General features: G+C 38.5%; 1 protein-coding gene across 1 annotated transcript in view; it reads right to left on the minus strand.

The window, feature by feature from the left end:
* Positions 1-3747: 3747 nt before the first annotated feature.
* The window catches only part of LOC130558756 (collagen alpha-6(VI) chain), a 36652-nt gene continuing 20644 nt past the window's right edge, over positions 3748-19755 (minus strand). Inside the window, exons 14-42 of the mRNA XM_057341357.1 lie at positions 19565-19657; positions 19163-19216; positions 18827-18898; positions 18496-18522; positions 17783-17827; positions 16302-16355; positions 16134-16196; positions 15966-16031; positions 15332-15385; positions 15057-15092; positions 14904-14969; positions 14736-14798; positions 14559-14621; positions 14396-14458; positions 13851-13901; positions 13668-13703; positions 13523-13585; positions 13291-13353; positions 12957-13196; positions 10194-10229; positions 10048-10084; positions 9938-9949; positions 8710-9206; positions 8560-8635; positions 6664-7317; positions 6189-6276; positions 4981-5138; positions 4755-4796; positions 3748-4602 (exon numbers count right to left, since the gene is read on the minus strand). Coding sequence (XP_057197340.1) covers positions 4439-4602; positions 4755-4796; positions 4981-5138; positions 6189-6276; positions 6664-7317; positions 8560-8635; positions 8710-9206; positions 9938-9949; positions 10048-10084; positions 10194-10229; positions 12957-13196; positions 13291-13353; positions 13523-13585; positions 13668-13703; positions 13851-13901; positions 14396-14458; positions 14559-14621; positions 14736-14798; positions 14904-14969; positions 15057-15092; positions 15332-15385; positions 15966-16031; positions 16134-16196; positions 16302-16355; positions 17783-17827; positions 18496-18522; positions 18827-18898; positions 19163-19216; positions 19565-19657 — 3036 coding nt within the window. The 3' untranslated portion in view covers positions 3748-4438. The remainder of the gene's footprint in view (positions 4603-4754; positions 4797-4980; positions 5139-6188; positions 6277-6663; positions 7318-8559; positions 8636-8709; positions 9207-9937; positions 9950-10047; positions 10085-10193; positions 10230-12956; positions 13197-13290; positions 13354-13522; positions 13586-13667; positions 13704-13850; positions 13902-14395; positions 14459-14558; positions 14622-14735; positions 14799-14903; positions 14970-15056; positions 15093-15331; positions 15386-15965; positions 16032-16133; positions 16197-16301; positions 16356-17782; positions 17828-18495; positions 18523-18826; positions 18899-19162; positions 19217-19564; positions 19658-19755) is intronic.

Raw genomic sequence — 19755 nt, forward strand, 5'->3', positions numbered from 1 at the left:
AAAGGGGTTGGAAGAGGCTTATACGATTGCTCGGGAGCATGCAAAGAGGTCTGCTGAGAGGAATAAGCGGAACTATGACCACAAAGTAAGATGTGCTGACCTACAGCCAGGTAATCGTGTCCTCGTAAAAAACCTCACTCCGCGAGGGGGCCCTGGAAAGCTTAGGAACTACTGGGAGGATGAAGTTCACGTAGTTGTCCGCAAAGCCGTGGAAGATGCCCCTGTCTATGAGGTGAAACCAGAACGGGGAAAAGGAAGATCAAGAGTCTTACACAGAAATCTCCTTTTACCCTGCGAGCACTTACCTTTAACTATTGTTGAGGGACAAGAGTCCACACATCACCGACGGAAGGAAAAGAAGGGCCAGCCTGGAAAGGAAAGCAGAGAGTATGTGCAAGGGACAAATAGTGAGAGTGATGAAGATGAGTATAGTATTGGAGTGGAATTCCAGCAGGTGGACCAAGGGATGGACAGACTAGATGTGACCAAGAACAATGTCTTGTTAAGAGGGTCCTGCTTACCTGAACCTTCTGTGCATATTTCTGAGAAAGTACTTGAGCCCTGCTTACAGCCAACCCCGGTCGAATCTGAGACTGAGCTTGGAGAGCAGAGATGGGTGAATTACACAGGAGACGAGCAGGGAGTGTCGAAGGTTGAATCAGCCGCTGAACGAGAGGGACGGGAGTTCATTGAAAGAGGACTCAATGAAACACAAGAGCAGAGAAACATGCGCTTAGGAGAGCAGAACAGTATGAAGTTGACAACAAGAGCACGGCGACCTCCAAAGAGGTTCACATATGACATCTTTGGGACACCAGAGTGTCACAATGTGCAGCACATGACAAGTGACTATTATCATACTTATAAAGTTCCCACCACTTGGTCACCAGTGCCCCTTTATTATCACCAAGCCCCAGCTTTCCGCTACTAACTGAAAACTCTTGTTGCCCCTAAGTTAATTTCCATGACGCTATTAAGTGCCTTTGAAATGGACTGTTTTAGGGCCTAAACACAACCACATTGAGCAATGCAAGTTTCACGTGGACTGTCACTAGCATATGTGGGTTGTTCTTTTGTTATTCATGTGGACAATTTATCCAAATGGACGATTGTTGGGAACCATGGGACTCTTGTCAATATGGCAATTGCCGGTTAAAACGAAAACTTAGTCTAATGGACTGTTGTTCTTAACCGAGGGACATTTGTCAACATGCCGCACTTTCTGATAAGAAAATGGACTAAGGAAAAAAAGGGGGGGCCATCAGTCCCAGAGTTCTTGTAGCTGTTGTGTATCTAAAATGTGAAGTGACTTTCAAAAAATATTTAGTATCTCCTAAGTGTTCACATGTCGGGGACGACATCTTTTCAATAAGGGGAGAGTGTAATATGCTGGGAATGATACTGTGAAAAGTATTATATATAAATCAGATGTTGGTATTTTTTTTGTACTTTCCCATGTTATATATATATATAGCACTGAAATGTTCTGTTTATGAAAATGTTACTATGGGTAAGATAGTTGCAGCTTATTGGTTGCGTGTGGCGTGCGTCTTCTAATAGGTGGGAGTTCTCGCGATGCGCTTCATTCGTAGTAAACAATGTGAGTGAAGAGCATAGTGCACTGTACTTATTATTGAAATCCTCCTTTTCAGGTATTTTAAACACACCTTTGCACACAAATGTTCAATGCTGCTTCGAAATGTATTCCACTAAATGCTGTTTAGAAATGTTAGGTTAAACCGTTTTATATAGAAAAAGCTATTCGCTAGCATTAGCACATAGAAATTGTGCACATTGTAACACGCATATGTATGTGAATAATTAAATGTTAGGACCACATGAGTCAGTCGATTTAAAGTTCATTGAATGTCACGAGTTGATTGTATAGTTTAGAGTGTTTTAGTGAAATGTACCCTAGCAGATATGGCAATCGGCTAATGCTACCACGTGGGTTTCCTCGCACACTGTATATAACACATGTAAGGGGTAAATGTTCACCAGTTGTGTCTTATGCTGTGAAGTGTCCTTCTACGGATGATAACAGCTGAATGTGTGATTTATTATTGGATGCTGTAAAAGTTGCAAACTTGTGGGTAATCTGGAATTTGAATGTAGTATAGCCCACATGCTACCTCCGGTGCATTTTTATATGCATTTTGTGAAGTGTGAGAGGACAGGTACTGGGAAAAATACATGTCAATGTTAATTGAATGAAATGTTATTTGTGATCTAAACTGACACTGGCGTTAATGCATTTACAGTACGGTTGTGCTTAAAAAGTGCTGATTTATTGTTTGAATTCATTTTCTCCATTTCAATATGTAAACTGATGCATTTATTACTGTAAAACTGTTGATTTGTTATCAAAACTTGATTCGTAGTAAACAATGTGAGTGAAGAGCATGGTGCACTGTACTTATTATTGAAATCCTCCTTTTCAGGGGTACTACAATGACATTTAACGAGTTCTTTTGCCCTGTCTTTTTTCATATTTTACTCTTTGACTTTGGGTAAAACTCGTCACTGTCATTTTTTGCACAGCTGTCCAACCACAGCGGAGGAGAGGCGGGACAAACACTACACTGACCAACCGTCACACAACAATGGAGAAGTTAATATAGCTGGTTACTGCATTTTTATAACGGTCTATTCAGTAATATTCTTTAAAACAAGACACTAGTAACATGTAACTGTCGTGGATTTTCCAAATCACAACAAACCAACGTGTCTCCGGAAAAACGCGCAGTTCTTCCAAAGCGCTCTCGAGCGCCACCAGCTGGTCATTTTCACAAGAGCACCAGGTATTATTTCAGCTCGCTTTGGTGGACAGAGTTTAATTGATTAATTTATTGGTAAGCATATAGCCTATTATGCAATGGTGTTGCCAAACCAGATAATGAAGTCCAGAGGATTCCAGCATAGATACGTAATTTGCGTAGCTGTAGTGCAGATGCGGAGATTACGCTAACTATGAATGAGCGTGCATGCGCGCCCTGTTTACGAGCGATTGGAATTCATTAACATACACACATTTCACTATCAAACCTGACGTATGCAAAGTAAGGGCAAATTCGTTTTAAGGGCAAATTACTCAAACTTTAAACATATATTTACGAACGTTTCATGAATGAGGCCCTAGTGTTGATGTTTAAAGCATAAGGGCTCCCTCTGCTGGCACACATTTAAAACCCATTGCTGCAATTTTTCCAAAACTCTCCTCCCTAGATAGGCGTCTCTGCATAAACATCATGATTTTTTTATAACTAGTGGCTTCCTAAAACACTTTGAAGGATGAAAAACTATACATACTGTATCACTATGAAGCAAGGTTAATTTAGTCTACTAAAATGAACTTTTATTTTTATTTTTCTTAAATGGAGGGGATTTTGCCTTTATTGGGAGAGGACAGTAGAGAACAGACAGAAAAGCCTTGGGCTGAGAGATCTGATATAGCAACATCAAAAATAAACAAATAAATAATAAAATGACAAAAGAATGAACTAAAATAAACAATAACTAATTTAAGATATTAATTCAGTATAAACAAAACTATAATAACTCTGTCTCTCAGAAACACAAGACTTCATAACAAATGAATTAGCGACTTAATACTCATTCGATATCCCAACTTGTGCATTCCAGATTTATTTATGATTTTTTTCATATGTCGTACTGTGAACCAAATATTGAGCAGGAATGTGTGTATGATACACAAAATATACAGTACATCAGAAGTACACTTTTTCTTTACCAAAGTGTTTTTATTCCTCGAAAAAAACAGAAACACAATGGCCAACTCAACCCAAGGGAGTTCAAGTTTTTAAAAACGAGATACAAATACAACTTTCACTAACATCAATGTAACTAAAGTAGCATTATAAGCTAAAGATAACGTGTGTATTTCTGTTTGTTTGACTGAAATACAGTGAACTGCACACAGAGATGGCAAATGTTGACTAAAATGGCACCTAGTTAGTCATTCTGGAGCACGCTTCATGCAGTTAGTCTAAAGCACACCTGAGATATTAAAAGCACTGGCCCAACCAGTGACACGAATTCGCCGTGTCAAGAATATCGGCAAGTTCTTGGTATAGTGAAAAAATGGTTCTTTAGACTATAAAAAGGCATGAACGGACCGGTTCTTTAAGGAACCAAAAATGGTTCTGCTGTGAAAAACCTTTTGTAGCACCATACGGACATACTTCTCTTTTCACAAATTCTGCTACCGGGTAATACATTAATATAATCAAACAAACATTCGTTCCTTTGATCAAAAATCATCATTTAAATACACCAGCTGTTGTATGTACCAACTCATCTGTACAAATGCACGAAGCTGCTGTAAAAGCCGATTCCCTAAGACGTCAATATGAATCAGGATGCATTCGATTCATTAAATATCACAGTTTAGACGTGTCAGCAGATGCTTTTCTGGACTCTATAGACAGCCAATCTCACAGTCCTTGCGAGTATTAAACCTGTTGCCGTTCCCTTCGCAGCCGCCGTACCAGAAGCGAAGGCATTCACCGCTGTGGACGTTGAAGTACCACTTCACTGAATACTCCGAGCATCTTCCCGCATCATAATCAAGCTGGCAAACGTCTAAACAACAGACGGAAAACACACACATGCTTTCAACCAGTACAGAATCACAAGCTTTATGTCTATAGATATGAAAAAAAGAAAGAGTTGCATCACTTTAATGCGGCTGTTAAGTAAACGTGTTTATTATGTGCATTATCTGCCTCATATACCCTCGTTTGGATTGGGATCATCCTGTGGGTGATTTTCCAATTCTGTGGAAGAAATGAGAAGTCAAATGAAGCGAATCGTACACAATGAAGATGATTAAATTAACATACATTAAATGTTAATTGAGACAAAATACAAAATTTGATATCATAATTAACACGAATACCTATGGATCCACACTCGCTGAAACAGATCAGAACACAGAAATGTGCTGTAATGTGAATTCACCGTGTTTGATCTTGGGAGGCTCGGCTGGGTCCTCTTCGTGTTCCTCCGTGTGTTCTTCTGTAAAAGTGGAGTCGTTTAGATAGGATTCGGTGTATGCATATTCCTCTTCATCTTCCTCTTGAGCTTCTTCTGTTGGGGGAACGGTGAGCATGACCTCTCTGAAACACACACACAGAATTCATTTCAGTAGAAAGTACTGTTGGCATCGTATCTCGCAAACAAAAACATGCCCTCATACGCTGCACTTTATACGGCGCGTTTTATAGCACTGTCTAGACGATCTCTGGCGCTATTGCTCATCTGAGATCAAGTTTTCCTAACTCAATATTCATTGAAATCCTAACAAGCATCCCTTAGGAAAATGAACCATGTTTTTTGGTGTATTGATTACTATTGTTTACTAGAGTAACCATGCTTTGGTTTTTAAAAACCATGATTATTTTGTGGTAACCATGGTTTTATTACAGTGACCATGGAATCACATACAGAATAAAAGTTTGTGTTTACATAATATACGTCTGTGTACTGTGCATTATAATTCTGTATTTATAAACACGTACACGTTTAAATATTTAGGAAATATTTATATGTATTTATTTATATTCATATACAATTTAAATCGTATATAAACATTTATTTACTTTTATTTTTGTTCAATATATACATGTATGTGTTTATAAATACAGAATTTTAATGCACAGTACACAGACATATATCATGTAAACACAAACTTTTATTTTGGATGAGATTAACCCATGAACCACTTAACAGACCATAATTAATGTTTTTAACGTCTCCATTTTGGCAAACGCAACCCCAAAATTACAAATGTCAACCGAGGTGGGCTTTCAAATCACATGTGGCGCTACAAGACACAATTCGATTCACGCAGATTTGTAAAACGCTTTACACACTGCATATTATTCCAAACTGCTAGGCCAGTGAAATTAAGCCAGAGCTTCACAGGCTATGACATCACCACCTACACAACCTTTGACTTTTTCCAGAAAGCCAGTGCACTGTTCAAGTCACCAAACAAAGGCATTTCTTTTAAATATCTGTTTGTTTGTTTTTGTTATTTCATTAAAGCACAAAACTGAAGAACCTTTGACGGTTCTACATGTTGTCAGATTGGCAGAAGAACAAAAACAAGACTGAGCTTGTTTAAAGATAGTTTAATATATAATATTAATATATAAATGACTAACCTCTCCACGGATTGTCCAAACTCTACGGTTCTCGGCTGAAAAGCATCACATTCACGGGCCGGAGCATCAGATCGAGGAATGGGCTGTCCTGCACAACAACAGCACAAATACACAAAATTGAAGATTATGGGTTACATAAATACAGTATTACCCAAAAATAAAAACTCATAATTTATTCTCTCTCATGTGGTTGTAAACCTGTACGCGAGTCTTTCTTCAGTGTAACACAAAAGAAGATATTTTGAGAAATGTCTCGGTGGTTTTGTGTTCATACAATGGAAGTCAATGGGGTTCAGCGTTGTTTGGTTATCAACGTTCATCAAAATATCTCCCGTTGTGCTCTGCAGAAGAAAGAAACTCATACAGGTTTGAAATGCCAAGAGTCAATTCTGATGTTTATTTTTAGGTGAACTGTGTGTCTTTTCAAACAACGGACGAATGATGACATCAGAATATGGACGCTGCTTCTTCTTACTGTTCAGCAGGTGTAGAAAGGCGTTGATGAAGCGTCCGGCGTACTCTTGATCTCTCTGTCTGGCAGATCCCAGGAACACGAGCCTTTGCTCCAGAGGAAAGCTGGTGAGCTTCTCCATCTGTCTCCAGTCGAACGTCTGTCCCGCCATGACGATAAACATAACAACATTCTGACACTTACACAGTTTAGACACATAGTCAAGCTGAGCTTTGTTCAAGTGCTCTTGGCCAAAGACGGCCACGATCATTTGCTTCTTCCGTGGTCTCTCGGCTTTCAGGAGAACGTTTGTGATCATCCATTCTAAAGCGAACTCGACACGGGACGCCCCGCCCGCTTGCTTCACCGTATCTGTAATGTGTCTCTTCATCACGCTGCGATCTTGAAATGTAGTGAAGCTGAACTCCTCGTGGATATAAGAGGAGCTGTATGTGGAGCTCTGTTGGTAGACGGACACTCTGGTTTTGCCGTCGGCGGCGCTCGGCTCGCTGCTCACGTCAACAGAATCCAACAGAGAAAGTGTGAGATCCTTCACGCTGAGATGCTGTTGAGGGTTCAGGTTATCAGAGGCGTCCATTAACACAGACAGATCCAAATCCATCCGCAGGGGTTCTGGATTCACATTAATGCCACAGGCTGGATCCGGGTTACAACGGTCTGAGGAGAGGGAATGAACATTGCTTTTAGGATTATTTGAGCTGCAATGTGTTAAAAAATCGCATCTCCTCATTGGAAGTGTCAGAGAGAGACTTGATTTACAACTGATTTCAATATAAGTTTGTTGATGAGGTAGCAATGCAATAGGGCTGTTAAACGATTAATCGTGATTAATCGCATGCAGAATATAAGTTTGTGTTTACATAATATATCTGTTAATATGCACAGTACACAGACATATATTATGTAAAAACACACTTTTATTCCGGATGCGATTAATCACGATTAATCGTTTAACAGCCCGACAATGCAATACTATAAATAGTATACAAATAAATACATTGTTTAAAATAGGCCACTGTATTAAGATTAAACTATTTCTTAATACTTTTCAGTCTTGAATTTTTTTTATTTATTACCATTTTTATAACCATAGTTTTAATACGTATACCATGGTTGAACTATGGTTACTGTAACAAAATCATACTTCATTTGTGGTTACTACGGTTTAACTATAGTAAGCATGTGTTTTGTTTTTATGTTTAGTAAAACCGTGGTACATTTTCATAAGGGATATCAAGGCCTTGATTTTTAAACATAGTAAGGAAAATTGTACAGCCAGTAAAAGAATACATATACTGTAAGACATTTAATATTAATAGAGGTCTTAAAAAAAACTTGTCACACAAACATATGCCTGAATAAAACCATTGACTATTTGAGTTTAAAAAAAACAGCACTCCAATATAACATGTTTTGATTAAATGCTTAAAAATGCATCTCTAGAAAAAATTGGAGACCACTTTTGAATTATTTTCATTCTTTCTGGATTTAACATTTTTGGGTATTTACGTCAAATGACATTTTTTTGTTTCATTCTGTGACCTACTGAACTACATTCTATATTTTCTGGCAATAAGTGCAAATGTAAGTGCAAACTGGTCAAAATAACAAAAAAAGGGTTTTCAGACATCAAGAAATCAAGTTTAAGGTTAAAACAAGTGTATTCATTTTCAAACAAAACAACAGTAATTATTTTGCATGCATTTAAATGCATTTCACAGGTTTAATGTGCCTTGGCTCTCAGTCTTTTACATTGCTGTTGGGTTTCTGCTTTTGTTAAAATTCAACAAACATTGGAATGAAACAATAAATGTAAAAATGCTAAGTAAATGCAAATGTGTAGTGCTTTCTTCATTTTTCCAAAGCTGTATATATTGACGTGTTTGCACCGGAGCTTACCGAAACAAATGACGCACTGTTTAATACGACTGACTCCCTCTCCATCAACCACGATGAAGCTTCTCGTGTCATCAACCTGAAACAAACATTCCAGAGTTCATGAGTCCACAAATACAGTATTCATTTAAAACACAGAGTCTCCAGAGTTACCTGAACAGCCAGCTGCACATCATTGGCCGGGCGTAAGGCCACGACTCCGAGACCGATGTCCGCAGCCTTGAACTCCAGCATGGCTGTTTTAATGCTGGACGCATCTTCCGACAGCCCGTTCGTGAAGAACACGGCCACTTTTCTCATGAGCTGTCCCTCTCGAACGCGTTTGAAGACGTTCCGCGCCACGAAGCGCATGGCCTGTCCGATTTCTCTGGTTTTCGTGGTTCTCTCCGGAGGAATACTGCTCAAGGCCTCCAGCAGGAGTTTCTTCTGATGGTGATCTGAGAAGCGGATCAGGTACTTGGACTCGCTGCTGTAGGAGATCACGGACACGCGAGCCCCCCACGGACAGGTGGTCTCAGCAATGGAAATGTTCTCCAGTAAGGAGAGGGCGGCGGATCGCATCTGCTCGAAGACCTGAGCGGTGACGCCGGCCGACATGTCCAGAGCGATCACCAGTTCTGTGGGGTACGCTGGACACTGACCTCTGTTAGCTGAAAACAACAAAGACATAAAAATTAGGGCTGTCAAACGATTAATCGCATCTAGAATAAAAGTCTGTGTTTACATAATGTATGTCTGTGTACTGTGTATATTTATTTTGTATTAATAAACACAAACATGTACAGTATATTATAGAAAATGTTAACATTTATTTATATTTGCCAATAATTTTAATGATATGTAAATGTTTATTAATATTAATATTTTATTTTTTCTTAAATAAATGCGTATGTTTTTATAAATACCAAATTAATATGCACAGTACACAGACATACAGTATGTAAACCCAAACTTTTATTCTGGATGCGATTAATCGTGATTAATCGTTTGACTGCCCTAATAAAAATACATACCTGAAGGCTCTTATTTTGTTTAACTTCAAAGAAAATGTAAAATACCAAACACCTACACGGTTAAATACTGTAGTACACTATTATAGTATACTATATAGTACTTTGTATTTACTATAGTAAACATTTTGTATTAACCATAGTAAACTGATAAACTGTACTTCAGATAATCTATATTAAGAACTATAATATCTCAGCATTTAACTAGTTAAGCAAATATTAAAGTATACCACACAGTATTTTTTAATCATGTGGGACCATTCACATATGCGGTGAGGTGACAGACTTTCAGTTTAATTTTTAAGGTCACGAAAGCCTTTATTCTAGATAAGTGATATTGGTGAATGAGGCATAAAAAAGTAGTTCCACACCTGTACAGCAAGCTGTTGAGATGAAAGACAGAAAAAAGATTCAACGTCAAAACAGAAGTTTCTACAGTCATTTTATCTTGAATCATATTGTACTGTATATCTAAACTCACCACAGTTGTTGCGGATGTACTCGACCAGTTCACATTCCTTAACATGGAGAAGCCGAAGAACAAGTTAAACATTTACAGCCCTTGAGTAGTTCATTACTGTATAAATATGACATTATAGTTATGAATATATAGTAATGTGTACTTACAGGCATTACACTGGCTCCAGGCGATCCTCTATTGCCCTAAAAAAACAAAAACAACAAAATCTCAATACAAATCTGCACCTTCCTCATTTTCAATGTTTTGTTGCTGTGTAGAATTCAATTCAAATCAGTGAATAATGATATGGACTGTACGGTTAATCAAAAGAACACCTGATTTACCCAAGCCCGTGAGGGTTTAATAATACTGTATAACAAATCAATAAAAATAATATTGCATTTTAAATCAGAAAAATGACAATGGTTGTCAAAAGTGCCCCAGAACTATTTGCTGTCCTACATTCTTCAAAATATCTTCTTTTGTGTTTAACAGAATTATTTTTTACAGATTTGGAACCACTTAAATGATGACAGAATTCTTATTTTTGGGTGAAGTATCACTTTAAATCCTGTAAATTTCTGATCCTGTATATCAGCATAGCAGTGATGAATTTATGAACTACTTCACATATAAAATCCAAGATAATAGAGAAAAAATTATAACAATGCAATCAGAAGTGAAACCCGCTGAACAAACTAACTACAGCGCCCTTAAGGAGAAAATGCAATTATTTTATACCGTAGATCAAGATGAGCTGTCTAAAATTATTAGATCATCTAAATCAACAACATGCATACTAGACCCTATACCTACAAATCTACTGAAAGAGATGCTCCCAGAAATTATAGATCCTCTTCTTGGTATTATTAACTCATCTCTGACATTAGGACATGTGCCTAAAGCATATAAGGTGGCTGTTATAAGGCCCCTTGTCAAAAAACCCCAACTCGACCCTAGAGAACTAAGGAACTACAGGCCTATATCGAATCTACCTTTCATATCTAAAATTCTGGAAAAAGTAGTTTCAACTCAATTATGCTCCTTCCTCCAAAGGAATGACATCAATGAAGAATTCCAGTCTGGATTTAGAGCATGTCACAGTACAGAGACTGCTTTGATCAGAGTTACAAATGATCTGCTATTGGCGTCTGACCGAGGTTGTATCTCGTTATTGGTGCTGCTAGACCTTAGTGCTGCATTCGATACCATTGACCACAGCACACTCCTACATAGACTCGAAAATTATGTCGGCATTAAGGGAATAGCTTTGAAATGGTTTAAATCTTATTTATCCGACCGTTTTCAATTTGTAGCAATAAACAATGAGGTGTCACGCAAATCGCAAGTCCAGTACGGTGTACCACAGGGCTCAGTCTTAGGGCCTCTGCTCTTCGCATTATACATGCTACCTCTAGGAGATATAATAAAGCGACACGGAGTTAGCTTTCACTGTTATGCTGATGATACTCAACTTTATATTTCCTCGAAGCCTCATGAAACACAGCAGTTCCATCGAATAATGGAATGCATAGTCGATATAAAAAACTGGATGAGTAACAACTTTTTATTACTGAACTCGGACAAAACGGAAGTGTTACTTATTGGACCGAAAACTGCTATAAGTAACAACCAAGAATACTGTTTAACTATTGACGGATGTTCCATAAAACCCTCGTCGTCAGCAAAGAATCTTGGCGTTCTATTCGATAGTAATCTGTCATTTGAGAGCCACGTCGCCAACACCTGTAAAATTGCGTTTTTCCATTTTAAGAATATATCTAAACTACGTCATATGCTGTCAATCTCAGATGCAGAGAAGTTAATTCATGCATTCATGACATCAAGACTAGATTACTGTAATGCACTGTTAGGTGGTTGCCCTGCAGGCTTATTACAAAAACTCCAATTGGTCCAAAACGCGGCAGCTCGAGTTCTTACACGTACAAAAAAGTATGAACATATTAGCCCGGTTCTGTCAACCTTGCACTGGTTACCTATAAAGCATCGCGTTAACTTTAAAATCTTGCTTATTACCTATAAAGCCTTACATGGTTTAGCTCCTCAGTACTTGAATGAACTCCTTTTGTATTACAGTCCTTCACGTGCATTACGCTCTCAGGCGTCCTGTCAGTTGGTAATACCTAGAATTTCAAAATCAAGTGCAGGTGGTAGATCCTTTTCCTATCTAGCGCCTAAACTTTGGAATAGTCTTCCCTGCACTGTCCGGGAGGCAGACACACTCTGTCAGTTTAAATCTAGACTAAAGACGCATCTTTTTAATCTTGCATACACTACTCTTCCATAATATAAATCTTCAGAGGGTTTAGGCTGCATTAGTTAGATCAACCGGAACCAAAAACACAACTGATGTACTTGTTGCATCAAAGAGTACAGAACAGTACTCTACTCTCAGCCAGTCTTGTCTCATTGTTCCAAGGTTACCACAGCGAGCAGGATGCAGTTCATGGCCTGACCTGATGGTAGAGCGGAGAATGGGAAGTGGGGACCTGACAAGAGCTGAGATGATAGAGCTGGATAAAGAAGGACGCGGTCTCTTGACATGTCTTCACCACAAAACTTCAAATGCTATTAGATTATTAATGATAATCTTAAACTATAATTTATTTTATTATTAAGTTTATTTATTTTATTTAGCCTTGTTGTGCAAGTTCTCTGGAGCTTGTGCAGAGGCAGCAGCTTTTGCCAGAGGGGAACTGGAATCCCCTGGTTGGGCCTGGGTTCTCCTGAGGTTTTTTTTCTCGATTAGAGTTTTGGGTTCCTCGCCACCGTTTGCATACTGTTTTTGCACTATCTGCCTGACCGGGGGGGCTGCTTTAGAATTTTAAAGTTTTACTTAATTAATATTGCATATAGGAATTTATTATCTGTTATATTTGACCTGTGCTTCTCTCTCCTTTATCCTAAATGTGTGCTCTCACTGAGCGTGTGTGTGTGTGTGCGTACTTGTCTGTGTACGTACGTGTGTGTGTGTTGTGTGTGTGTGCGTGCGCATCCGTGTGTGTGTCTCTGTGTGTTGGTGCGTGTGCGTGTTGTGTGTGTGGAGTGTTTTGTGTGTGGGTGTGTCTGTCTTCTGTTTTCAACCTTTTCTTGTTTTTGCAGGTACAACTTTGATTGTTTTGCTTGTAGTCAATGTGTCTCATGTGCAGCTGCTTTGTAACAATGAAAATTGTAAAAGCGCTATATAAATAAAGTTGAGTTGAGTTAAATGAGATCATCTTTGTATTCATCAAAATGACTGACCCTGTGTCCATCCATGCCTCTTTCCCCGGGATCACCTGGAATACCTGAAGCACCAGCGTTCCCCTGATCAACAGATATATATCATCATCATCAATACGTTTCAAACATAGAGAAGCAACACTAAAGTGAAAGAATGTGAATTCATATCATTTACAATCACACATAACATCATTTTTTGATAGATAATATTTTTAAAGGGGAAATAAATATGAAAAAGTCAACTTTGTCGTACAGGTGTTCCTCGGTAGCCTTTGTGTCCTTTACTTGCGCCGGATCCTTTGGCACCGTCCTCACCCTTATTATTATTAAAATATATCAATCATTAGTCCCGTTTATAACATGTCTACTAAACAACTATGATCTGTGTTTTAACAAACCTGTAAACCAGGGAGGCCGATGTATCCTGGCTTTCCCTACAAACACATTTAATTTGTATTTTAATGAAATAAAACCTCACCAAACGTCAAATGAATACAAGTGAAATAGTTCAAGCATTTGAAGAACATGAAATGAAACTCTCTGGAGCTGACATGTTCTCTTGTGTTATTAATGACGGGTACCTTGTTCCCTTTGGGTCCAGCCGGTCCAAATCCATCTCTTCCATCCTGACCCTGTTTACATGAACACATGAAGCGAGAAGCTAAGGAACATAAAATCTGATGAAAACTCATTTTATCTTAAAGTCCCAGTGAAATTAAAAAATGACTATTCTTATTTTTTCATGAAATATTGCAGAGTTTAAAGTAAATAGCTTATCAGTGTGGGTCATTTTCTTTTTTAAATTCGTGTGCCCTCATAATATTCAGTTAAAATCTGAAAATGCACTTCCGCCCTGAAATGACTATCCATCTCAATTGACGTCACCTAGACGGCTTGGGCGGAGCATCCGTTAACTCCTCCTCTTCAACTGTCAGTCTGCTGCCAGCTTCATTTAAAAATCAATGCAACAGCTGTTTTTACACATCCAATCAATTCGCAGTGAAAAACGCAAGCCACGCCCACTAATTTTCTCCTTTGAAATTCTTTTTCACTCGGAAATGTGTCAGAATACGGAAGTAAAATGATCGCAACTACCGGTTCATGGGACCTTTAAAGCTTTACTGACCGGAGGTCCTTTGAATCCGTCTGGCCCCGGGTCTCCTTTGATCCCCATGTCACCGGGTACACCCTGAACACAGTAAGCACACACGTGAAGCGTGAGTTCAGATGTGATTCACACACATTACGTGGCTGCAGTTTTACATCTGCAAAACAAGAGTCTTAAATACCCTCGACCCTCTGCGTCCCGGCTTTCCTTCAGACCCTTCAACTCCAGACGGGCCGGTCGGACCCTATGAGACGTCATCAGGCTGACATTAACACAACAACACATACAGTCTCCTTCATGGTTAATACATGGAAATTGAACATTGAAGAGAAGTGCATGCAGAGTGATACTGACACACCTGAACTCCAGGTACACCTGGTTCACCTCTGTCTCCTGTGGTCCCGACTCCACCAGCTGCTCCCTGAAGCAGACGACAAAAATAAAACGAAAACAATCCCCACAGAATCAAATATTATTCTGTGATGCGAAATCAGTGAAATCTGTGTGTTTGTATAAATGCCCTCACTGTTGGTCCAGGGTAACCCTGAGGTCCTCGCTGGCCCGGGTCACCTCTTTCATCTGATGTGACACCCTACAAACACACAAACACATTTATGCATTTGGCAGAAAGCATAGACTATCCAAAAGCAGAACAGAACAGATGTACTACTGTACATACCAGAAGTCCCGGCAGGCCTCGTCTCCCAGGAGCACCCTAAAAAAGATTTTCAAAAAGATAAAGAGAAGTTCCTTGACCAATTAATTTGATACATTTATTTTTGAAGTCATCCTCTTTTTTTAAATGAGGCTATTTTGTAGACATCATCACGCAGTTGACACCAAAGGTCAGAAAAATGCCATTTAAACATTTCTAAACGTTTGATTTTATTCTGTAAATATCAAACAATTCCACCAGAAACGAGTAAGCTACTGAAGTACATGAGCATCACTCACAGGATCTCCGCTTTCGCCGTTGTCACCCGGGGGTCCGGGAAGCCCCTCGTCACCCTGACAACAGAACACAATGAGGTCACATTTACATCATCGACCAACTCCGATTCTAGCCCCCAAACTGTTTAACAAATCAAAACTATTACATGTTAATATCTCAGAATTGACTTTTTGATTTTTGTAATCATGATGCTTGTGTCGTATCTGCCTGTGAAACTAACCTTGTTTCTAATGACTGATGATTTTAATATATTTTACGTTGAAATGCTTACAGGCACAGACTGAACGCGTCTAAACTTTTGACCGGTGGTATTTAAAGCTGACTATGAAGCACTGTTGTCAGCCTGGTGCATCTGTGGGCTGTTTAAGTAAACACGGTCATACGTAAACATAAGTAAATATTTGTGTATTAGGCCCTGCTGTGTAAACGTTAACGTCAGAAACATAAATGTGTGATAAATCCTAGTTTAGACCATCCTTCAGAACAGCTCTTGATCTCTCCATTCATCACCGGAAAAATGTTTGCATGACAGATTTTTCAGTTACGCGTTCACACAATCATACAGAAGGAATATAGTAACACAGCACGGGTCTAACGCAAACAAATCCTGTTAACATTTTCCAGAAGGCCTCTCACCGGGGGTCCCGCCTCCCCTCTCTCGCCCTTCAGACCTGGAGTTCTGTTGTGTAGTCCTGGTGAGCCCTGTAACGTAAACACAGATTCATATTCAGACCAAGAATCTGAAATCATATCAGGCTGTTTAGATTTCAGAAAGTGTGCTATAAACACACAGGACAGACTCACAGGATCTCCTCTCACACCACGATGTCCTTTGGGTCCAGGAGAGCCCTTAAAACCCTTCATACCCTACAACACAGAGAAGAAAAACACAAGCTGAATCAGACACATTTTCTTTATAGCGGTGTATGAAGGTTGAGCTGTTAAATGAAAACAACAGATGTGTGAAATTACAGCATCGCCTGGATCTCCTTCAGGTCCTGCAAGCCCCTGTAGACCAGTGTCACCCTGCACACACATGAAATATACAGGAGAGGTTTTTAATACACTTGTCATGCGTTCATGTCATTTACTGTACAGCCGCATAAAAAATGTAATTTCATTTAATCATCATTTCTAGATGTATTGTGGTCATTTCAGTGCAGTGTCTGTTGAATTTCAACAAAATCAAACCTCAGGAGAGACATAAAGTCATCCGACAGCAAATGTGAAAGACTGATAGCACGACAAGACACATGAAAAATGATCAAAATCCAGGTTATCACATTAAAAAAATGTTTTGCTATACATGTATAAATATGACTGTTGTATTGCTTAAAAGTGAATCTGAACTTGTTTTCTTTGCCGTATTTGACGTCTGAAAAAATACAGAGCATCTTTCACCTGTTTCTCCAGTTTTCATTTTCTGAAAATAAATGCAAATAGAAACAATATTTTTACTGGAAATTTGGGAGAAATATTGCTACTAGTTCAAAGAATGAAACAAAAACGATCATTTTACCTGTGTATTATGTGAGATAACATATCCTATATATTACGTGACCAAAATTGATGTGACCTAATTTTACAAATATAAATCTAATGGTCTGATAATCAGTAATGGTAATAAATGAATTTGACAAAATGGGCAATTATGTGCCTTAAGGAACAATTTTCTTCCATTCATTTTATTTATTCACCCTCATGGGATTCCAAAAACAGCATGAGTTTGTTTCTTCTGCAGAACACAAAAAGAAGATATTTTGAAGAATGCTGATGAGAATATTGAACCTCATTGACTTCCATTGTATGAGCACAAACCAGTGAGTCATTTCTCAAAATATGGGGTGAATATAAAGGGCGAATAAATGATGACGGGACTTTCATTTTTGGGTGAACTATCCTTTAAATATGATGTACATTAATAGGCAAAAGAAACATGAAAATGGTCATGTTTTTTTCTTTATGTCCCTCCTGCTAAAATGTATTTTCTGCAAAGGCACTTTACAACGATGCAAAACTGTGTAAAGAAATTCATTTCAATTGAACAGTACATCAAACCACAGACCCATGAATGCAAACGCTCTGAGATCTGATTTCATGAAATGATTGCTGATTTTTTTACTTTCTGGTGTTCCTCAAGCCAGTTTAAAGCACAAAAAAGAGAAAATTCAAAAACATTAAAAATAATGGTGCTTAAAAGGTTCTTCACAGCGATGCCATAGAAGAACCATTTTTGGTTCCAAAAAGAACCATCTCTTTCTTACTTTTTATAATCTGAAGAACCTGTTTTACTTTTGTGAAACAGAAAGGTTCTTCAGATGTTAAAGTTTCTTTATGCCGCCAAAAGGTTCTTCTATGGCATCGAAGAACCTTTTGAAACCCCCTTTCTTTTAAGAGTGCACCCACAACAGCATCATCACTGTAAAGGTGTTGCAGTAAAATAAAGATGTGACCTGTTCCCCATCCACTCCATCGAGACCGTCCTCCCCATCTTCTCCCTGTCAAACACAGGTCAACAGGTCAAACACACGTTCACACATGTTTGGATGAGTTGGCAACAAGCACCGAATGTCTTCTCTTGTTTATGAGCCTAAAATTAACAAAACTGTAGAAAAAAATAACTTCTGTCTTCACAAAAAGACCTTTGACTACACTGCAAAAACCATTTGAACACATCTGTCTTGGTTTTTCCCTGTTTTAAGAAAGCAAGACAGATTTGCACGGTTAAGATTGAAATATTTTTCAATGTTTTCAAATAACATATACAGTAAATGTGTGCAGTGCAACAAAACAAAAACTCAAAATGCATTCTCTGTTCAGCCTTAAGAGTGAATTTCAGTGTGCATTTCTGTTTTATTCGCTAACCATCTGCAATACAGTTTAAGCAGGCGTGAAATGTGCCGAAATATACAGAATTATATTAAAGAGATGGATCTAACCAGCTTTGCGTAATTTCGCTAGTGAATTAATACATTCTTAGTTCATTCTGCCATTTACATCTTCGACAACTTCAAAGATTTATCATACCAATTTTTACTTGACAAATGATTATAAATTACACTGATAAAGAACATAACTTTTTCCGTCTTAAAACACTTTTATAAAAGAACAGAATCAACTCCACTTTATTTCTGAAAAGTAAATCGAGTTAAAACTCATCACTCACTTTATTTCCAGTGTAGCCTCGCTGACCCTGTTAAAAAAAGACAATAAAACAGGATTTCTGTATTCGGCAGAAGTTTAAAACACATCTCATGAGCTTTTACTCTCCTCATATACAGTACAGGAATATTCAGTGAAATATTATGTGCATAACCTTACATAAACAGAAATTCAGATAGCCACAGCCATGCCGGTAGGCACTGTAGGTGGTTAGGCATGTATGATTTAACTCACTGCAGACATACTAACATGCATACTAAGATACATCCAGAAATTCAGTGCAGATACAAACAGCACGAGATGCATTATTGATGATAAATCACACTTGGCTTTACCTTGCCTCCTCTGTTGCCAGGGCAACCGTTGTGTCCCTGAGTTCCATTCAACCCCGGCGGTCCTCGCTCACCCTGCCGGAAACCAGACGGGAGAGAGACTATTTATCTAAAGCATATACATGGCACATCTGTTCTTAAACATGCTCATCCTGCCTCTATATCATCAGCGACACGTCGCTATGGACGAGGTCAAAGGGCACAAATGTAAATGTGACATAAAACGGTTAAACCTCATATCTGCTGTACATCCACCTCTGAAAAACGAAGTCATGCGAAATTATATACCTTCGCTTGATTTGTAAACATTATAGGCTGTTAAACATCAGATAGACGTACCATAGCACCCTCATCTCCAGGAAATCCAGGGTATCCCATCTCACCCGGGAGGCCCTACGCAAGAGAAATATTCATGCGAATTTGACAAAGATGTCTTTAACATGATCCCGCCGTCTTCAAAGATACCTCATGTTGATCAAAGCCTGTTTCACTATTAAATAACGTCAATAAAATCATTCGTTTCTGTCATATTATACATTTTGTCGACTTAAAATCTATCATCGAATCTATTATCTATTATTTACAGACTCCAACACACATCACCTATTTTTGTCATTTTTATGGATACTACTTACTACTTTGATTAAAACGCAACTTTAGCCTGGATATCACAAACAGTGTCACAAATGATAAAGATATTTTCTACTGTAGCATGTCTCGCACTGTGACGTCGAGTCTTACCTTTTGAGCCGGGCGACCAGGGGGTCCTCGTGGTCCAGATATACCAGTGCATGAACACGAAACATTACAGCATTCTTTCAGAGCAACTGATTCCTGATGGGAGACAAAAACACAAGGTGCGTGAGCCTCAGTATTCCTCTTAAAAGCACATCTCAAGATGGAAAAGTGATAAACGTACAAAAAAAAAACAC

The sequence above is a fragment of the Triplophysa rosa genome, linkage group LG9 (assembly GCF_024868665.1).
Source record: "Triplophysa rosa linkage group LG9, Trosa_1v2, whole genome shotgun sequence".
Lineage (NCBI taxonomy): Eukaryota > Metazoa > Chordata > Actinopteri > Cypriniformes > Nemacheilidae > Triplophysa > Triplophysa rosa.